At 30.9% G+C, this 23,202-nt stretch overlaps 1 protein-coding gene across 1 annotated transcript in view; it reads left to right on the top strand.

The window, feature by feature from the left end:
- Positions 1-23,202, top strand: part of LOC148281520 (uncharacterized) — a 256,896-nt gene that overhangs the window by 226,522 nt on the left and 7,172 nt on the right. Inside the window, exons 4-9 of the mRNA XM_088226604.1 lie at positions 4,556-4,697; positions 6,956-7,126; positions 8,257-8,412; positions 9,145-9,829; positions 14,875-15,014; positions 21,199-21,379. Of these exons, the coding sequence (XP_088082730.1) occupies positions 4,556-4,697; positions 6,956-7,126; positions 8,257-8,412; positions 9,145-9,829; positions 14,875-15,014; positions 21,199-21,379 (1,475 nt within the window). The remainder of the gene's footprint in view (positions 1-4,555; positions 4,698-6,955; positions 7,127-8,256; positions 8,413-9,144; positions 9,830-14,874; positions 15,015-21,198; positions 21,380-23,202) is intronic.

The following is a 23,202-nucleotide window of genomic DNA, read 5'->3' as shown; positions in this document are numbered from 1 at the left end:
AGAATGCTAGTACGAGGTTTTCCTGTAATTTGAATTATTTAATACCAAAAACACGAACGATTTTCGGTCAGTTATTTTTATCTTTGTGGTCCTAAGAGTGTTCAATGTCCTGAATGAACATATCAAGTTCTTCAAAACGAAAGTTTTTTTTCAGGAGAAGTGTACAAGATTGGATTTTTAAGGGAAAAGACCATTGTATTAGTTTTCTTCGAGATATTGCATAGATTTATATAGGTTCTATAAGCATGTTGTCCAGATGTTTATTTAAATGTATATTTATGTAAGAACTTTTTTTTTTTTTTTTGTATTGTTTAATGATATGCATGCTTATACTTTCCGTTATGGTGTATCCCAACTCAACCCAGGGCTCTTAGTTTCATAGAAGAAGAGATACGTTATTATTTTTTTAAAATATATATGTATATTCGTACGAATAAGTAAATAAATATGTACACAATCAGAAAAAAAAATATTTTATCAGTTTTTGAATCCTGTAATATTAATTAATAACGTATTCGATATGTCTCAATGTTACTTTATTTAAATGATGTTGTTAACCCTCCATTGCCCAATTTTTTAAATTCTAACTTAAAACACATTTTTATCTATGTTTTTTTATGCAAATACTGGAAAAAATAATGAAATTTTAGTTTTTATTTTTTCAGTTTTATTTATTTATTTATACATATTATAATATTACATACATTTTTTCTACACTTATATTGAAACACTTGTTGACAATATGTTACATCGGGCATTAAAAGGTTAAAAAATACAAGAACATAACGAAAACTAGAAATAATGATTCTCATTTTATTTTATTTTATTTATTTGGATAACCAACATCTATAATTATCTTATATATATATATAACAAAACAAATAACAAATAAGATAATTACAGGTTTTCACAAGTAGCATCACAGTAAGTTAAAAAAGATTCTCCAGCATAATATGAATAGTAATTTAATGTAAATTCAAAAGAAAAGAAAAAATACTACGAATTATTTCGAAAGCAAACGTCGTTCGTCATTAAAATTATTTGCTAATAATTCTGTGTTAAATGATTTATTTTTTACATTTAAATTATTAAAAGTTTGCCATAAATAGGAATTTTTCCTATAATAAGATGAAACCAGAACATTATGAACATATTTTTATGTAATAATGAAAGTTACGGAAACAATTATAACTTCAAATATTTATATAAAAATACAAAGGAATCATCCTTTGAACTTTAGCTAAATAACACTTTTGACAAAATACGTGCAAATGATTTTTTGTATTAAATTTTATAAAAAAAAATACCCTGGTGACGATTTTAAAAATAAATTATAATAGCTTGTATGTATACAATATAATAAACTAGTGATAAACATCTTTGAAATTACTTTTATACAGCGATAATTGGTATGTAGCAGATCGTCTACATTTGACATTGTAAGGTTGAAAAATTATTGATGTATTGAAAGTACAAAAAACATTTATTTTCGATGATGATATAATTTGATATATTTTTGCACGGTAATAAGCCAGGAGATTTAATAACAGTTATGAATTTTAGTACAAAACACGCAGGATGAGAAAAACATTATTTGGGCCCGTATTTGATGTAATATGTTAATATTAAATTTTGAAAATAAAATATAAGAAACTAAATATTTGGCGAACCGAAGCCGGTAAACAAATGTATCGATTCAACGATACATGCAAGACTCACTCGTTACCACTATTGCCCGTATTCAGAGGCAAAACGTAGGTGAGAAAAGCACTTTCTACTATCTTTACAGTCGAGTAATTTTATGCAAATGAGATGCAAATGTACATCATTTTCCCACCTTGAGTTTTGTCTGTGACATGATTATCTCTTACAAATATGTAACCTTATTATTTTCAACTCGTTTATATTGAATTAAGGACAAGTTCCAACAAATCGGTTGAGTTAGTAAAGATATTTAGAATGCTTAGGGGTTGTTTGATCATTAGTTTTAGTTAAAAATCAAAAGTGATAATTGAAGGGGTTAAATGCAAAACCGCCTCTGTACATGATCAATCTTTATGAGAAGATCAATAAAACTAGTAGCAAAATAACTGTTCCTTTGAAGTTCAATGAACACATTCAAGTTAACACTCTGAGGGCTGGCCGAATACATATATAATTTTATTTTTTTAATAAAAGAGTTGCCAATTTTTGCCTTGCTTATTATGTACAAGGCTTATAGTAATTGCAAAAGGTATGTTTATTCTAATGTTTTGACTATAGAGTTTGTAACATTTTTGTAAAATTTCTTGAAGGGTTTCCTGAAAGTGTCACATTTGTGAAAATACTGGGTTAAATTAAATGAAACTTTTCACATTTATTTGAAACAATTTAACAAGTCATTTTTGTATGGAAGTTTTGCCAACATTGGCCTTTATGGAGAGCCACATTGCAATGTTCGCACATATACAGGGTCTCACTCCTTTTTTTGTGCTTTTTGTATCCCGGAGCCTTGTAAACATGTGATTATAATAACCACGCGTTGTGTCTCGGTCCCGTGTTTTCACGTAGTTTACCAGCAGCGAAAAAGTACTAATAAAAGTCACAAGATGTCAATAAAATGCACTTTTTAAGACAGCTGGTAAACCACGTGAAAATACGGGACCGGAACACAACGCGTGGTTGAATAATCACATGTTTACACGGCTCCGGGATACAAAGTGTTAAAATGATTAGTCTTTTTAATATCTGTTATACAACGTACGAGTTGCACATTGAACTTTAAAAGAAAGTTATTTTGGCTGCTGGTTCAATTGGTCTTCCGAAAAACAGTGATTTTGCACTGTGGTGGTTTTGCATTTAATCCCCCCAATGAAAGTTTTAAAAAGGTATTTCTTTTTTTATAAAAAAAAACACTCTATTTTCAAAATTCTTACTATTCATTTTGATTTTTAACTATTACTAACAAGAAATTTTTAATGGATGTTTTTATTTACTTCCTTACGTTAATTTATTTATATATTTTTATTAATAAACTAGGCAAAATTAAATTAAAAAAAACTTATTATAAAAACATATTTTTTGAAAACATACATTTCTTTTTACCCAAGATTTTACCATTATTTTTTTTGTACTCCTAGGAGTTACAACAAACTCATTTTGACTAAATGTTGATTATTTTTAAATCTAAACATAATTTAAATATCTTATAATTACTTTCATTATCGTTCCTTTTCCGCACCTAATGGTGCATAGAGCACTGCATCGGCACAAATCGCTGTGTATCTTAATCATTTTTGTTACATGAAGGTAATATAATCAGCCTTACGCTTCAGGTACTAGTCCACGGACTGTGAAATATTCTAGCATAAAAACACCTTTTTACATAAATACGAGTATTCCATGTCAACCATGTCGGGAATCAAACCCGAGACCTCTTGTACTGTAGGAAAAAGCGCAGACTACTACACTACGAGGCCGATATCACAATAATATCACCTCATTATTAACTCACCCATTAGAATTTATCATATCTCTGTTTTTCTCTGGTATATTAAATTGTCTATAACATTACGTTCTATGCGTGTTTATTTTACGACAAATATTTTAATAACTATAAACCAATTTATGTAAAAAAATAAATATGAATACTTTTCTTTAATTTTTCATACTTTCGGGCATCTTATCATACAATTCTAACTCTTGATGCATTAGGCTATTTTGTGTTTTTGTTTATTTTATTTTATTTTTGCATTAAAACTAATTTTAATTTATTAGATCATCATTATTTTTATGATAATAATCAACATATATAATTAAAGATATTATTTTCAAAATATTATTAAAAATAATTGCATTAATATTTCATTAATAAAATGTTATTTTTATAGTAAAACTAAATCTTGTCATTTACAATATCCATTTAAACTATATTAACATTTGATTTATACATATGGATATGATATTTTGACAAATGGTTTAGGTTGTTAGTTTATTTCGTGGTCTAATAGTGATCGAGTTTGCCTGCAATGCAAAAGGTCTCCGGCTCAATTCTTGAAATGGTTGACCTGAAATATCTATTCTTAAATAAATATTTATTTTTAAAAAATGAAAAACTGGCTGTGCTGACTGCATGTCAAAATTAAAAATGATCGGCGTGCATGCATGAATAGATGGTGTGATTATTTCTTTTTTGTTTGCATTTTAATTATAATTAACTGACGTTTGCAGGACATTCTATAAATTGTATGTGAAAAAAACAATTGAAATTGATATAAAAGTTTTTACTCTGTTATATTTCATGGTTCCTGGAGTGGCACCTGGAGCCTGAAATTGATCATATAACCTTTATGCAATGATGATGAAGATGTGAATTTAATTAACAATATTTTTAGTGTGTCCAAATGCATGTAGACAATACTGGATTTCACCGTCTGGGTATCTTGATAATTTCATAAGTGTCGTCCAGCCTTGTCGTCATACATACAACATAATTATTGCAACGTATTGTTTGAATGCATTGTTTTTACAACAGTTAATTGGGGATGATTTATTTACAGTAATGTTTATTCCGCAGGAGTCGGAGAAGTCTAGCGTCGCCGGGTCCCCGTCTCCGACACGGGGCTCTCCCCGCGCCCCTCGGGCTTCGCCCCCTGCGCCGACGCCCCCCCAGCTACCGCGGCAGCCCACGCCACCGCAGCACAGCATTCCCAGTCCTAGTGAGTTGGTACCATAAATAATTTATTTAAAATTAAATGAGGCTCATAATTACCAATCGAATGTTTCTATTTCTTAAGAATTATGTTTTTTTTTTTTTTATAATTAACGCCAAAACAATATATATATAAAAACACTTTCAACAGTGGAGGAAGTGGTAAATTTAGAACTAAGGGAGATAAGTTAATTAAATTAAAAAACGCGTTGTTAATAAAAATTAAAGGCGTGAACGGATGTTAAATATTAAAATACATATTTATATGTACTTACATAATACCTAAAAGTGATTGAATTTGAACAAACGCGTTGTAAGTAATATTGCTAAAAGAAAATAAGCGAATTGCGGTAGAGAGGGTTTCAAGCTTTTAATTGAGTCGTTACTGTGAGTTTGGATTCAAGTTAAATCCAATTGATGTATGTAAGTCTCAATAAAAAATATTCAAATTAAATCAAATTGTCTTGACTAGTTTTTATTCGAAACTCCATGATAATTTAAATATATGATTTTTGTACAAATGTCATTTAAATAAAATACACAGTAAATATGTACAAACCTGATAATTTAAAAGAAACTACGGTTTGGCATAATGGATTATTGTGCCTTGTGTTTTCTGAATTATTGTCACAGTACAATAATCCAGAAAACACAAGACACAGTAATGCATTATGCAAAACCGTAGTATCTTTTAATAACACGACAAGAATACACAGGTGTATTCGGGATTTGAAAGCATCCACCACATACCCGAATTTGTTTTAAAAACAAAATGTCTTTCTTCGGATTCACTCATACAAGCAAGCAAATGACAGTGATAGGAAACGTTAGTATCTACTCTCTGGAGCACTAGATCGCCCCCAGGAGACTCTCAAGGCCGGTCACCGGCGGCGCGCGGCGCACCCAAATGCAGCTGACCTACCCAAAGACTACTTGTTCCAAACCAACTATTGCCTCTACTCATACCTACTTGAACCTTGATTATTGAAGAATTTCACCTCATCAAGCAAAAGAAATAAAGAAGACGTGTTTTTCGTGCTCAGGGAAGTCCTTGGCAAAAAATGTCCACTGACAACGGCACCTGCAATCAAAAACCTATATTCTGGATTATTATGCCGTGTGCCAAAGTGGCGAAAAAGAGTGCAAAAAAGAGCGAAATCTTTGAAAAATAACTATCTACTGTTTTTTTATTATAGAAATAGCGAGTGATACAAAAATCTATAAATTTTGAAAAACCGGTTAGCGGTTTCATCGCGTTCATCTTTTTCAAATGTCCTAATTGACAGTGTAAATAAGTACTGATTCTCTTCTGCGCCTAGTTTGAGGAGTGTTAAATATATCTAGACTATTAAAATTATTGTTAAATGTTTCACATATACAAAAAGGCCCACGTAGATGGGAACACGTGATTTCGTTTTGTTTTGGACAAAAAACAGAAGCTCAATTAAGTCAACTTTTTTTTTTTTTTTTTGGAAAATTATGCTTATTTGACAAATTTCAATGATACCTCGTTGTTATATTATGGTAGGTGTATATCAATTTACGTTTAAATAAACTTTTTTTCTTTCGTTTATGCCCTTCTACGTGGGCACTTTTTAATTGTTAATACGTGGTTACAGTGAATTATTTTTCTTATTGGAAAAATAAAACGAACTTACATTTTTAAAAATCTATTTAAATTTCCACGGTAAATGACATAAATGAATAATTATTTAAATTATATACCTACACCCTGCAATAAAATAAAATTAATAAGGATAACATTTTGAGGATCTCATAAATAAATTGTATTTAATATTATTGTGTATGTAGAAATATAATATCAATACATAATAATTAATATTATTTCATTTTACGCAGTTAAATTAAAAAGACCTAAAAAAATAAATAAAGAGAATTAATAGAAAAACGAATTATTTTTAAAAAAATAAGAAAGGCAAATTATAAAAACAAAATAAAAAACAAATTATAAAAACATAAAAAAATTATTTTTTTAAAAACAAGCTAAATATAAAAATTATGAAATTTTTTTATTTTTTTAAAACGTAATCATGGCTAGCTAACCCCTAACGAGAGATGCGATATATGTCAACCGGTGAACATATAAAAAATAAATCAAAGCATATACAAATCCGCTAGCGGGTATTACGGTTCGTTAGTTCGCGTTTGGTGAACGCGAACAGAATGTCAGTAGGTTACCGCAACTCCGGGTGCGGGAACACAAGTGTCATAATTCGATCTCACTTAAATCTTTCTTCATTCCAGTGGGCATGTTCCGCGGTCTCCAAGGGCTTCAAGGGCTGCCCCAAATCTCCCAGCAGATGTCTCAACTGGCGGCCAACTTGCAAGGGCTGGCTGCTCAGGGGGGCGCGCCTGCACCCTCGCCCGCCGCCCCCACGCTCAGCTCGCCCCTTAACCTGAGCGTGGGCGGAGGAGGTAAATACAATTGAAGGATATTTGACGTGTTTTAGTTTGAGGATTAAGTTGATTAAATTAGTGAATGATTTGTATTTGAGCTTTTTAGTGATTGATTTGCTTTATTATTTACCGAATCTCCATACCCAGATTTCTATGTCAAGCTCGCTATTACTTTTAATGTAATCTTACTAACTCCTTAGAAAGTGAAATCCAGCCTTGTCTACAAATATTTGAACATGCTCAAAATATTGTTGATTCAACTAAATGGTATATAAATTGTAAAGTGCTCTAAGGCGTTGCCTAGTAAGTGACATGCAGCTATATGAATCTCAAGCACGTCAATAAGGGTTTCCTTCACAGAAGTCAACAGATTGAACTGTGAATGTTAAAACATAAGCAGAATGATGCATGTTACACAGTGTGTATAATGGCCACTAACAGATCATAAGCCTTGTAAACGCATAGACTTCTATATGAGGGGGTAATATGCGAAACCGTCACTTTGCAAGATCGTTGTTTTTTGCAACCAGAAGCAAAAATAATATTTCTTTTAAGTTCAATATGCAACTTGTGCGTGGTTTAATAGGTAGCAAAAAGACTATTCATTTTAAGTTAAATGTGCACAGTAAACTTAAAAGAAATAGTCATATGGCTACTGGTTTTATTTATCTTTCCATAAAAGGTGATTAAGCACAGTGGCGTTTTGCATTTGACCGCCTCATATTCCCTCCTCAAAAATATTTTTCTTCATTGTTGCAATACATTTCGATTATGTTACTTTGTTGGAATCAACAGCATCTTACTTTCATGAGATTTATCTATCTATCTTTATGATATCTTGATTTTTTATTAGGCAATAATATTAACTTACAAAAAATAAACATAATTATATTACAATTCGGTTAATTTTAAAGCAGGAAGTAAATGCTATTGTATTAATGAATTGAATGAATAATAAGTAAAACCAAATTAATTTAAATAACCTTATCTAATTATAAAAAAAAACATTGTGCAAGATTACACAAGAAAATGTTTTTTTTTTACTATAGTGCTTCTGATCATTAAAAATAACAGCTGTATTATAATAAACATAAGTTCTTTCGACTTACCTTATAAAACATTTATTACGAACTGTTTTGGTATGACAGGTGGTATAAATTCTCCTAATGCTCCTGGTGGTGTGTGTGCAGGGGCAGGACTACTACAACCCTCACTCCCCTCTCCCATGCCTCAACTGATCCTTGCTTCAGGACAACTCGTTCAAGGAATACAAGGAGCACAACTTTTAATCCCAACTTCACAAGGTAAGCTTCAAAAATATCAATACTGAATTGAAATGCGAGTGAACAAACACAATCGTGTCTCTGTATTTGTTTATTGTTAAAAATTAAACATGAACATTGCAAATACGAATTGTCTTTATTTTTTTATAATTATAGTACATGAAAAAATGTAATACAAAATTTATTTAAAAGTCCTTCTCATCAGAAAAACCTGTTCAAAGAAGAACTGTACAGGTTTAAATTTTTATTTACATTTTTCAAATGTTTTAATTTTTTTTTGTAACTGTACCTTATTTTTTTATATAAACCTTTGCAGGTTAAAAGGCAAGGCTTTTTATTTGTAATATTATAAAACTGCAATATCGTATACTTATGTTTTTGTAATTTAACAAAAAAATATTCTAGATACTGTTGTTAAAAATAATATATTTTCTTGCTCGTTACAGTTAAGTTAATAATAATTATTACTTTACAAAAGTGTTATCATATATTTTAATCTAAAGGATTTTCACCGACAAGCCATATAATTTGGCTTGGTGAATCTCGTTATAAATAAAAAAAAATAGATCTATTGTATGTAAATAATACATGTAATAAAAATGAAAAAAATGAGCCTAACAGCAAATGTTAGGGTTAAAATTTATGCCTACATCATTGTAGAAAATTTTGTTTTTATTACTCAAGTTGCACAAATATGTTTACAAATACGATACAATTAATAAAATTAAATATTATTTAATGTATTTCCTTTAGGAATTGCCACGCAGACAATACTTACAATTCCCGTAAACCACGTCAATTCGAGTGACCAGATGGTAAACTTAGCCCTCAATAACGGACAAGTGGTATCAACATCCCTCGCCAATCTGCAAGCAATGGCACAGCCGCATCAAATTCTCAATAATCCTTCAGCAAATGCACCAATGAGAAATAATATTTTAAATCAAAACGCAAACGCAGCCCTTACAAACGCACTCTTAAATCCTGCGGCCTTAACTGGGCTTCTAGCAAATGGAGCAGTGGGAGCACAACAAATTTTACAAGCCATGCAGCAACAACAACAACAACAACAACAGCAGCAGCCGCAAAACCATCTTCTTTCTGGTCAGATGCAGCCTCAACATCCTCTCCTATCTCAGAACAGCATGTCTCAGATGCAGAACAACCAGCATTCTCCTTCCTCATCCAATAACTGGTCCGACCAGTCGAGTCAACACCATCAAAACCAGCGCCAATACAAAGAAAGAGATCCCTCAACTTACCATCATCAGAATAGTCATGGAGATTCATTTATGGGAGAACTAGGGAGGGAGAAAAATAGTAATCGGGAAAGAGACAGAGATAGAGACAGAGAAGGGAGTATGAGCAATGGAATGAATGGATCTTGCAGCAACCAATCAGCTGTGGCTGCTGCGGCCGCTCTTAGCAGCATAAGCAGGTAATTGTTAATTTTTAATCAGATATTTTTGTCTCTTAAAATATAACAAATCTAAAAACTTACTTTGAAGACAATTAAATTCAATATTTTATTTATCATCTAGAGTACTTGATTTCTGATTTCTGTGTTTAGAATAAATTACTCTTGAATAAATTAAAAAAAAATATTGTTCGTAAAATCGTAAACAGCAAGCACGAATAATAATAAAAATGCATCTTTTTCCCAGAATTCAATTTTTTTTTTCTGAAATCGACACATATTTTTTCTCTCTTAACAACTAGAAGTTACAAGAACTAAAAAAATACCAGAGCCTTTATTATTGCAAATAAATTATCATAATTAAATGTAACTGTATTTAACAAATTTTTGATTATTTTTTTACTTTTAGTTGTTTTATTAAATTTTTTTGTTTTTTTATTTTAAAAAAAAGCTAATTCGGGTTCACTTAGTGTGGATCCACCCGGAAATGAAAAGGGGTTCTTAAGACCGAGTTACAACAAGAACCGTTTTCTTTTCATATTCATATGTATTCTTGTTCTCTTTACAAATACGAAGTGACCACATGCTTCTTTTTTGGCTTTGTATTCAGTAATATACACGGTTTTTCATAATACAATAGAGCAATCTCTTCATCTGTCTTAATTGGAGAGACGTAGAACTGAGATGGACCTTATTTGCAATTTCAAAATACTTAAGTGATGTCCCATCTCTGTTGCAATCAATTTCTTTTCATGTTCCCAACCATGTCGCCAAAGTCAAAATCTGCTATTTATAAAATCTTCTAAGAGCAACTTTTGTTTTTATGCCTCAATGTCCAGAATGTGTAGATTAGTCAATTCATCACACGACTCGGAATTCTTTGGGATAGATCTTCCGGCTTTTTGTAGATCTCTTCGCGACTAAACAGTGTGAAATAAAGTTGGATTGGCATGGTTTAGCTCTTTTAGTCTTTCTTTTTTATGAATATATTGTATACCATTATTGTTTTGCCCTTGTTTCTCTTTGCTACATAGTTTTATGTTCTTTTTGTTCAGTTTCTTGCATTTGTGTTTCTTCATGTAGCTGTTGTAATTGGCTTAAGCCGTAAACACAGGTGATCTTAAAAACCTGTTACATCCGAAACCACAATGATCAGTTAGGGCAAGAAGACATATTAGCATATTTAATAAAATATTTAGAACAAAGGAAACTTTTAATAATAAAACATTAAATTATTTAAAAAACAAATGGTTGCTTACTTCTGCAGGGGAGAAGTGAGGGGAGCGCGGCGCAGTATAGGACTTCCCACTCCCCCTCCTCGTTTCTCCCCTGCAGAAGTAAAAAAACCATTTGCTTTTTTGATATTTTATTTTTTAAATTTTATTCGTTCTAAAAAATTTTTTTTTTATGCCAAAATGTCTTCTTGCTCGTACTGATCATCGTGGTTTCAGATGTGACAGGGTTTAATGAACACCCTGTATAATAAATAAATAACTTTTATTCGTATTATTTTTCTTGGCATAGTAAAAATAAATCCACCCGTATTCATACAAATTTTACTTTGCAAATCCGATTTGAAAATGTCCACTTGAAAATAGCAAAAAACGCAACTTCATTATTTCAATATATAAGAGAGATATATCAAGTCTTGTATCCTATGTAGACTCTAGTAACACCACAGCCACACAAAAGTTATTAACAAGGGTTGCATATAGCAAACTTACCCAACAACTAGGTATGTAAGTTGTATTCCATTTTAATACTATTATACGTAGGTAGGTAGCTCATATTTTTATAATACGTACTTAAAAAAATGGTATTATCATACATACGAGAATGTGACCTCAAAGTTGTATGTAAAGTATTCCTTCTCCGTTCTCAAGACCATTACGTTTTTTTATGAAGTTATAAAACCGTTTCCATAGTTAATTTCGAACAAGAGCATTATAAAAACACACCATTTTAATGGGTTTATATTTTTTTATGTGTGGTCGGCTGCTGCTTTGAGTAAAATTATGATAATTGTCTTAATTATGTATTTTATAACACATAATGACTTGAGATAGCCGAGTTTATAGATGCCTTTATTATATGTAATTGCAATTCGTATCAAATCGCTAAATCAATTTTTACATATACTTATTTATCATATGAGGTAGGTACTTAAAATTTTATAGTGGTTAACATCGCATGCTCGCTAATCTTAAGCAAAAAATATTCCAACGTAAGCAGAAATAATATTTTTATTGTCTCACTTAAATACGGTACGCAATTTGTAAACTAATTATTATATTTTTCATAAGACATCCTTCTTAGAGCTTACGTTCATAATATTACACGTATAACGATGTAACTTATAATTATTTACCGTTATTAACTAAATTTTTCTACAAGAAATATTCTTCACGTTAAATCTTCAAATGAAAATAAACATTTCTTATCATATTGCCATTACTCCAGCAGTAATCCTGATGCCCATAATTATGTTTATTTACTAAAAAACCTCTTTGGCCATGTGTTTTGTAGATAACGAAAAAGATGTTGATAGTCCGCACAGACTTAGACTCTGGAAAATACTAGAATCATATGGGGTGCCTATAAAACTAGTCAAACTGATCAAAACCCTCCACTCAAATAGCGAATGTCGAATCAGAATCAACGATGTTGTCACAGATTAGTTTGAGGTTACCACCGGAGTTCGTCAAGGTTAGGTCCTTGCACCGTGTCTTTTTATAATCCTCGTGGACTTTATCTTAAGGAAGTAAATACCACTAGATCGAGGAATATCCATCTCTTTCTCCTAAAAACTTTGCGACATACATAGAGTATGCAGATGATACGGTTATAATTGACGATTTCGTCACGGGTCTTCAGTCTACTGTAGATAGCTTTAATAGGTACTCCGAGGGAAACATTTTACAAAATGTGAAACATGCCTAAGATTAGCTATTTAACAAAGTAAACATAATAATAACGATAAAAAAAAGTAATTAATCCAATAAACCTAATTATCATTAACATAATAAACAATGAAAAACTAAAATAATCATTAAAAACATAAACAATTTATATAGACCAATATAACAAATTTCATAAACAGTACACACATTTTACCTATTTGGCTTGATCCACTCATCGATCCGTGTGCAACCCACCTCCACTATCCATTTCTTAATGGCAATTTTATATTGTGAGACTTACTAATTGTCTTAATGGATAATGGGAGTAGATTGTACACTTTAACCGAGTAGTAGGCCAATCCTCTTTGACCGAAGGTTATATTAATTTTTTTTGCAGCATCAGGGTGGATTTATACAACAAACACAAAAACGGTCATGTAAAAGTCCAATTTTCTTTTTTGTTTTTCTCAAAATAGTACAAACATTATAATATATGATTGGCCTAATATTAACTAATGTCTTATTATCATTTTACTATGTACTAATTGTCAACGTTTTTAAACTATATTTGTATGTATGTACACCTAAAAACTAACAAATCATTACAACACTAAAACATTTTGAATTTTAGGAAGAACCGGACGATTTGTGAACAAGGGTTTATGCAAAATCACTTACGATATAATCACTGTACCACACACCAACCACCGCAGCAGCGCATTATCCTATCAAACCAGTTGAAACAAATTCACCATATTACAAAACAAAGATCCAAGAATAATCCCGAGAGAAAAAAACAGATTCTCAAGGGTAAAGTCGAACTTACATATGTAAGTTAATATTAACTTAAACAAAAAAACCCTTCTATACTCGTACAATGATATTCGTTCACAAAATCATAAAATTAATAAAAATACATAATTTTGAATAACCTCGAATACCCATTTACAAGACTCATGATCTATCAGGCGGTTTTAAATGATTTCTTTACACAATGCAACGTTCACCGAAATAGCACAATACGCAATACTGGCAATAGAGGGCGCTGTCAAAACATTATAAAAGGAGGACATGAGGAGAGATATCGTTTTCTTTTCCACGCCGACAACCTCCGACCAAATGTGTCTTTTATCTTTAAATTTTTAATCTTATCATTGTTAATTCATTGATAAATATATATTTATTTATATACCTTTATGGATTATTACATTCATTTTACATAAATATTATATAATCAAGTATTCATACTATGTTGTTGATAATAAGATTTCTTAAATCTTTTGAAAAATTTATCTTAGTCATTTTTTTTCCTTATTCTCTTCTAAGTTATTCTTATTTCGTGTCATTTGATAAAACAAACGAATTACTTAATTATTATAAATAACCACTATGAAATAATATGAAATCGTAGTAGTACTTGAAATAATAATTATAACTTGATTTGCATTTTGTAATGTAGAGTTATTTACAACTCCTTAAAAAAAACCCCCAAGATTAAATTATGTGTTTCACAGTTTTTTTCTATATTAAGAGAACAAGAGGACAAAACAAAAAAAGTATAATAAATTAGCTAATAATGTATTCTCCTTTATTATTTCACAACAAATTAGTCGGTAATTCAAAGCATCTTCACCGTACACGGCGCAAATGTCGCGAGCAGCTTTGGCAATTTTATTTCTTTGATTGAACGCGAACAGAAGGAGGTATCGAGAATGCTCACTTTCATCTGATTGACATTCCGTTTGGAAGGATTGTAATAAAATAAAATAATTTATCTACCTAATGTTAAAGCAAACACACTATCTTGTAGAGCGAAAAAATTAGAAAACCTTTTGTTGTAAAACAAAAGTAATTTTAGTGTTCTTTTTTAAAATTGGAAAAAAATAGGCGGCACAACTTATATTAAAACATAATATTTTAATACAACACCACACCATAAAACTACATATATGTATTTGAAAACAAACAAAGATACGTAAATAATATAAACTGGTTTCCATAATTAACAAACATAATCTTATAATTTAGTCCTATTAGAGCAAAATTAAACTTCATTATTTGAAGAAAATAAGAGAGATGTATCAAGTCTCGTATTCTACATAGACTCACGTGACACTACAGCAACACAAGGGTTAATAAATAAATAAAAAATTGTCAAATGTTTAGATTGGCGGCAAGCAACGGTGAGCTTACGATAACAGCAGCGCGGGGGGCGGGGTCCCCTGGTGGAGGAGGGGGGCGGACCCCCCCTTGCAAGGCCTCACCCGCGTCCACCGAGCCAGAGGACCTCCTGGCTGACTCTCCAGGTAAGAAATCCTACCAATCATTTCACCTGAAAAATGTTAATCACACTTCTTTCCCTTATCCGCATCTAATGAAGCATAGCGCGCTGCATTCGATCACCAATTAGAACGCCCTATCACCATTAGGGGCGGATTTAAGAAAGAATGAAAGAAAAGAGAATTTTTTTTATTTTTTATAATGCGATATTTTTTATTGATTTATTAAAATCTATAGTGATATACACAATGATACAATTATAGTACAATAAATATTTAATAGATTGAAAAATATTTCAAACCTCGGAGTAATAATGTAAGTAACCCTTTTTTAAAAAAAAACATTTTTTGTATCAAAGCTCTCGCTGCGTCAGAGGTAGTTTGTTAAAAAAATTGTGAAATCTATTCGGTATCCACTTCTTCAATAAAACAAAACCATTGAATTGTGTTAAAAGCATGAGTATTATTACTGCACTGCTGGTGTTTTAGAACAAACTATTTCAGTAGTGGTTTTCCGGAGGACTCTTTTTAGCTTTAATAGAATCTAAATATATGAACAAAATGACATTTATAACACGATTTTTAAAAAAATGTGACTTCTAGCCCTTCAGCTTTAAGGTACAAATATTATAGCAACGAACAGTAAAAAAATAATTTTGGGTACGAATGTTTTTTAAGCAATAACACAATATATATATATATATATATATATATATATAGAGATCCATAAGTAAAAACTCAGTGCAGATATGACAGGTTTTGCAGTTTAGAAACAACGAGGAACTTCAGCCCTACAAGAAATTGCATACAAAAATGATTTTTTGCGCGCGGTAAAAATTAGAGCAACAAATTGTACGGCAAAGTTTCTTGAAAATATACGATTTTTTTTATAATAACGCCCTACTTTGAACGGCGTCACTGGTTCATATGAGCCAATCAATGATATGAGAGCTGTGAAGATTATCCGATTTTCTTACCGTAAACGAACCAATCGACAGTATTGACAGAGAAGAACCTCTGACGTCACACGCCTAGTTACTTTAAAAATACAAAACTTAAACTATTTGGCTAAATTTAATAGTCAATTGACAAATAAAGAAAAATACCAAACTATCTCATTCTCTAGGGAAGCCCCTAAGCTCTATTCCACACGTTCGCACAAAAGCGTTCCAATTTTTTTGTTTGGTTTTAGATTGGTTTTTAGTTTAACAACAAAAATGGACGGTTTCGGTTAGCGCTCGCAATTCTCAACTCAAGTTCCTACAGCCCGTTGTATTGTTGTAATCTGTAGCTAACTTCGTGGGCAGTAGTCATAATCATCGTTTTTCTTCGTATGAGCGACTCAATTAGGTGATTGTTAAAAGTTTCAAACTTGTAATTAACGATTTGTATAATGTGTCGTAAGTTATATTACAGAAGAATCGAAGTTTTAAAAAATAAAATGTTTTTGCTTAATATATTTACACGTCTTCGCAAATTTAAAATAAAAATGAATAAAAATAGTGCTGCATTTACCTTAACATTATCTTTTTTCATATTAGCTTACATCAAAATGTATTCATACATCCTATTTTAAATCACAAGATGATGTTTAAACGACACTACATTTTAGTCCTTCGGAATATTTATTTACTTTAAGAATATAACCTTAAAAGTATTTATTTACTTTTTTTTTGCAAATTGCCCTACGTTTTATACGTACGATCATATGGGGAACAGTGCAAGAAAAAAGTTTCATTTAATTTTAGAAAAATCAATAATTATTTGAAATTAACACTTTTCTTAGTCAATCTCTAGTTGATCTTTTATCTTAACTACCAAAAAGAAACATTAAAAAACGAAAGTAATTAGTAATTTTCCAAAGTAATTTACTAGTTGCACTTTGTCCATATCTGAAGTAACTAGCCTAGGAAACAGTTTAACAAAGAAGAGCACATTGGTCAAAAAGGCGTTTTTTCAAAATACTTTTTGCTACTAAGCAAATTAAAATTGAAAATTGAAATTTTTTTTTTTACTATAACTTAAAATATAAAAACCAATATGTATATTTTAAAATATGTATTATTTTGTTAATTATTTATTTTTCTGTAAATATTATTTTCATAACTGTTTAAATAGATGTATTATATTTGTATAAGTATAACACTAAGCATTTCAACCTAAATATAAATTCTGCAAAAGGGTAAATATACAAATGTCGGCCTTGTGTTGTAGTGGTCAGCGCGTTTGCCTACTATGCAAGAGGTCTTGGTCTCAATTCCCGGTTTGTTTGACATGACATATTTATTAAAAATGTGTTTTCCCACTAGAATATTTCATACGTCATGTAACAAAAATGATCAAGACTGCGATTTATGTACCAATGCAGTGCCCTATGCACCATTTGGTGCGGAAAGGGAATGATGATGAGGATGAAACGTATAAGTACTACGTCTAAGTGCAAAATATCACAGCATCGCTTTCAATGATATGTTTTGATCCAGTTTCAAATCGAACACAGATTTTATGCATAGTACATACCCTAGGCACTTACTAATACGCACTCTAAATAGCAGAAATGAAAAATACACTATTTTATTATATTATAAAATATTTGTGCTTTTTTCGACATAATAACAAAGCATACGTTGAATTTGTGATAAATACCCTAATAAGTCCGGTTAGTATAAGAGAAACATGTGTATTATATCGTTATAATGTCTTGTTTTATTTTATTAAACTCGAGAAGGCATAATTACACAAGGGTTTTTAATTTACGATGACGCACTCCGTTATTTTTAATTGTCTCTGTTTTGGTAGAATTTTATTCCCAGTTCATTAATATTTCAAGTGTAGATCAATACAGGAAATTATAAACATCCGGTCTGCTTGGCTGCCACTTTACTAAAACTGTTTTTGAACAATTGTCAATAATATAAAACAGCCAAAAACCGTAATTAACCACCCCTTAAAACACTCGAATACATAAAATAGGGGTATTTTATGGAAGAGAATGTGTAAACTTGTTTTAAGTAATTGCTATCAACAAGGAATTATAACATTTTAAAATTGAGTCTAATTGTTTGAGTGCTGTATGATTTCTGGTAAAATTGAAGGGTTCTGCTTTAAATTTGAACAGAAACGATATTCGTTATGGTCGATAAATGTATAAATATTCAAATATAATATTTGTGAAATAATGGCTTTCGGCTAACGTAAATTACTGTAGAGGACTTAAATCCTTTCCTTGCGGTACACTGGCAAAAGAAATAAATGAAGATAGCGTAATTGTATGTAGGTAAATCTAAGAACGTCGCATACTGTCTATTTCGTGTCCCAACTACCAGCAATTACTCGTAATTGTGACCTAATTGCAATAATTAAGCCAACATGTCAGATATCTATTGTAAGTACCTTGCTTCCCACATCGAGGCTTGTGGAACGAATTTTTAATTATTTCAAATGTTTATCAACCAAAAACGGGACTTATTGTAATTGGAGATAATTGTTCCTATCAAACGGCATGAATTAGTTCTTATATAGTAATCAGAATATACCAAAGGTGTTTGACACAGTTTTACTTTAAAAATGAATAAATATTCAAAACGTTTCAAGCAATAACTGCTTCCTGAATTCACGTTGGACGGTAATATATCAATATTTCCACAAATATAGAATAATAACATTTATATGACCAAATTTTGATTTTTAGTAAAGTCTTTAAACTTAACTTAGCTTTAAGCTTAGCCTAAAAGACGTGCTGAAAAATTTCGTTTTTTATAGCTGAAATATTTGTTAGCCTCACATATTTACTAAGCTAATAAGTTATTTCAGCTTTTAAATATTATATACTCTCTTGTCGAAAAAAAACATGCTCGTATATCAGATCGACAAAGCATAACACAGTAAAATTTGCAGCTTACCAGTTACGACTTTTATGCTTAGCAGGGCAGTATGGTACTTAGTAAGTAAATGTTTGTAATTTGTATTTGAAATTTACAAGCTAAATAAATACAAATAAATAGCAATTTATCAATTCAAAAATAAACAAATTATTGGACATTGTCAATTAGCGTTGCCTGTACATTATGCTTACGGTATTTAAAAATAAATTATCCAAATTTGATGGAGTTTGGTAGATTTTTATTCGACTCTGCTTGAAGTATGAGATACGTCAATGGACTATTATTTGCTGGCCGTCAAAATATAATGATTGTCTAATTGTATTTTTGTTTCGCCGGTGTCCATTTTACTTCCAGGCACCCCTATTAACTTGACGACCGATTATAAATTAGCAAATGATTGAACGCACTTTGGGGTTCGACTCGCTTTTTATGGAGTATTTAATAAGCAAGTCTGCATTCGAAATGGGTTGGAATTTTATTTGTTTTCCCAGTACTCTGGATAATTGGGACTCGAACAATAATAATTGTTCTCCAACGACCCGTTAAGCTTTTTCTGTGTTTGTGTAATGGTGTACTTTAAAAAAATCGTTTTGGAAACGACTGGCAAAAATATTTAAACTTATAATTAGAAATCAAACACTGATTTGAGTCTACTGAACACTTTATTTTATTTTTACAAATATATAAAAATAAAAACTTCGTGACAATTGTTTCGCCTTATTAGGGCATTTTCAAACGAATGTGAAGATTATTTGGATTGAATGCCCTTATATAGTTATATAATTCAAGGTACTTAAGTAGAAAATAAAAATAATCTTATAAACTATAGCATGTACATTAATCATAATTGAGGGGAAAACCAATGGTTAAGGGTGAGGCTAATACCCGTATGCAGAGACAAACCTTAAGGTGAGGAGAGTACATTATATTGTCTTCACCTTTGAGTTATTCTCTGCATTTAAAATTAGAATGTACTTTCCTCACCTTAAGTTTTGTCTCTGCATACGGGTAGAAGTGTTTAATAGGTAATGGGGAATTTATGTATTTATAAATGAATTTCGAGGAAAATATAACAAAGTAAGCATTTATTGACATACAAGTATGTATTGTGAGATAATTAATGAAGCTTCATAGTTTTGTAAATTTAGATAATTGTTGTCGAAAAATATCAATAATATTATAATTGGTTGCTGTTCATTTTAATTTTAAAACATGATTGAAATATTATGAGAAAATTTATATAAACATAAATGTATTATTATAAAATATTTATATTTTTAAGAATTTCTTATCAAAATGTATAAATTTTTATTTATGAGAAGTTTTTATTTTTATATGTTTATATTTGTAAAAATAAAATAAAGTGTTCAGTAGACTCAAATCAGTGTTTGATTTCTAATTATAAGTTTAAATGTGGAGTTCTACAAAATAAACACCAAATCAATCAATCAATCAAAAAATATTTATGTCGATATTTTGTTTAAAGTTTTGCTTTAACTTTAAAGCAATATAGGATTAAGTTAAATATTGCGTTATTATAAAGATATTTCTAACTAATACAATACTAAGGAATGAATCAAATACGTAGCAAAACATTCAATAATACAAATCAAATGAAATATTCCTTTACCCCAGCGCACAATTAAATAATACTTACAAACATAACTCCAAATTATAAAATATTTGTAAATAACCACTTACGGACTTTTCTGTGATTACCGGTTTCGAGACGTACCCGTCTTTTCGTCAGGACACCAATTAAACTAACATGCAAAAAACACTATACGAGAACATCTCCACCATATTTAATGCACAAAAATATAAAACAAACACGCTGATTTGAAACCACATGCTTTAAGCAGGTAATCTTTACATGCACCGATTATAATTTATACGGATATGTTTCGAAAGCGGTAGACAGAAAAGTTGAAAGTGGTTTTATACTTTTTTTATAACATTTTGTCTTAAAAATACAACTCTAATGATTAAAATTATAGGGAAATAATAAATAAATTTGCCGAAAAATTTGCTTTTTTTTTATTTCTACGCAAATTTTGAATATTCACCAATATTTTTTCCTAATAAATATCTACTCATTGAAATGTAAAAAAGTGTTTTTAGACTTGAATATTTCATAGTCCCTGGACTGGCACCTGAACCGTAAGACTGATCATCTGATCTTCGTGCAACAAAAATGATCAAGAAATGCTGCGATTGGTGTATCAATGCAATGCCCTATGCGCCACCAGGTGTGGAAAGGGAATCATGAAAATGAAAAATTCCAATGTATTGAACTTTATTTGATATTTGTATTTTAAATATTCCAGATCAACCAACGATCAACCAGACGTCGAGCAATGTTGTAGATGGTATCAACTTGGATGATATTAAAGAATTTGCCAAGGCCTTCAAGCTGAGAAGATTGAGTCTTGGCCTGACGCAGACACAAGTTGGTCAGGCCTTGTCAATAACGGAAGGTCCCGCATATTCACAAAGCGCTATTTGCAGGTAAAACTTTATTGAATCGATAAAAACAACACAAATTAAGCAAAATAGTTTTATTCAAAACATCGTTGATATCACTGAATGAAAAAACGTTTTTTAATAGATTTTGTTGATCAGAAGAAAAAAACGTTTTACAGATTTTATTAAAATTCAGTGCTAACAATAGAGCCAGTTGCATTTATATATTGTCGGTCGGTGTGCATTACCGCAATTCTACAGTAAATTAAAAAAAAAAACGAATTGGGAAATCTATAACTCTTATTGGATGCTCCTAAATCATACGATATGCAAGGAACTAATAGAGGCGAGCTTTCTAAAGACGGAGTGAATAATGTGTTAGACATAGAATTCTAATATACCAGAAAGCGCGTAGAATCAAGTTTGCATACATCGCACTGTGTCCAAAAATTGCGAATTCCCCCCCCCTGCATGACATCCCACCTGCGCGCATGCGTGAACGTGGCAACGTAATGTTGCCAAACCGCGAACAACATATTATCATAGTAAAAATAAAAGTTCGTTTCATGTTATGTTTTACAGCAAAAAATATTTTACTGACTGGACTATAAAAAAAAACATGAAATAATCATTTAGTAACAAATTTAAATTAATACAGTTTAATATTATACTAAGGCTTATTAAAATAAATCTGTGTAAAATATTCGACTGTCCTGGTAATACCAACAAAATTTCCACCTTGTTTTATTTAACAATCTGACAGACCGTAAAATAATTGAATTCTTAAAAAATATTATTCTTGAATTCGCTACTTACACACAAAAAGTGATCCCACCCCGTTTCCCTTTCCTAGCAGTATTTTTAGACTTAAAAATGACAACACGGCGTAATTAAATTTAAATCGGCAGTTGCGTGCTAAGCGACGTCTACAGAGCCAATGGTCAAAACGAAAAACCACTCATTTATGAATAGTTTTGTCGTCTTCAGTTTGATGTGCGTACGCGGTTTCTGGACCAATAAAATTCTATGGGGTTAGATTTGATTTTAAGATCAACTTTTTCTATCTATTGGAAAAGGTTGATTTAGTAGATTAGCGGTATTGCACGCCAATCGACGATATGATGTTTTTCATCATCATTCCCTATCCGTACTTCATGGTGCATAGGGCACTGCATTGGTACACCTATCGCAGCGTATCTTGATCATTTTTGCTACATGAAGGTAAAGTGATCAGTCTTACGCTTCAGGTACCAGTCCAGGGACTATGAAATATTCGAGTGTAAAAACACCTTTTCAAATAATATTTCATATGAACCATGTCGGGAATCGAACCCGAGCCCTCTTGTAGGGTAGGCAAATGCGCTGACCGTTACACCACGAGGCCGACAAAATGATGTTTTTAGAATGCATTAAAAAAATGGTACCCAAAGCAGACGATTTTGCTTATTTAAACAAAAAAAACTGTTAAATTCGATACCAACTTAACCGCTTTTCGATGCAGCTGGTGTTTATCTCATTAATTATAATAACATATTTTAACAGAGATGTAGAACATTTAAGAGAAGATAATAAAGAAGTCTAGGCATCTACAGGGCTTATGACCTGTCAATGGCTGGTTTAAGTGGCCACTTTACACACTGTGTAACATTTACCATTCTACCTATATTTGAACATCTATATTCCTTCAATTCTTTCATTTGTTGATGTTTGTGAAGTTAAAGAGCTGAAACCTTTATTTATGCGGGTGAGATTCATCCAATTGAATTATTTCACCTACATACTAGGCAACGCCTGAAAATATTATTTTTTCAATTTCTATACTTCTTCGTGGTCCATGAAGAACATTTAAGAGAAGGTAATGTAGAAGT

Source organism: Micrasema longulum, unplaced genomic scaffold, assembly GCF_059751315.1.
Source record: "Micrasema longulum isolate JH-2025_06_02 unplaced genomic scaffold, ASM5975131v1 h1tg000444l, whole genome shotgun sequence".
Lineage (NCBI taxonomy): Eukaryota > Metazoa > Arthropoda > Insecta > Trichoptera > Brachycentridae > Micrasema > Micrasema longulum.
The sequence above is the reverse complement of the archived record's forward strand: the minus strand, read 5'-3'. Positions and strand labels throughout refer to the sequence as shown.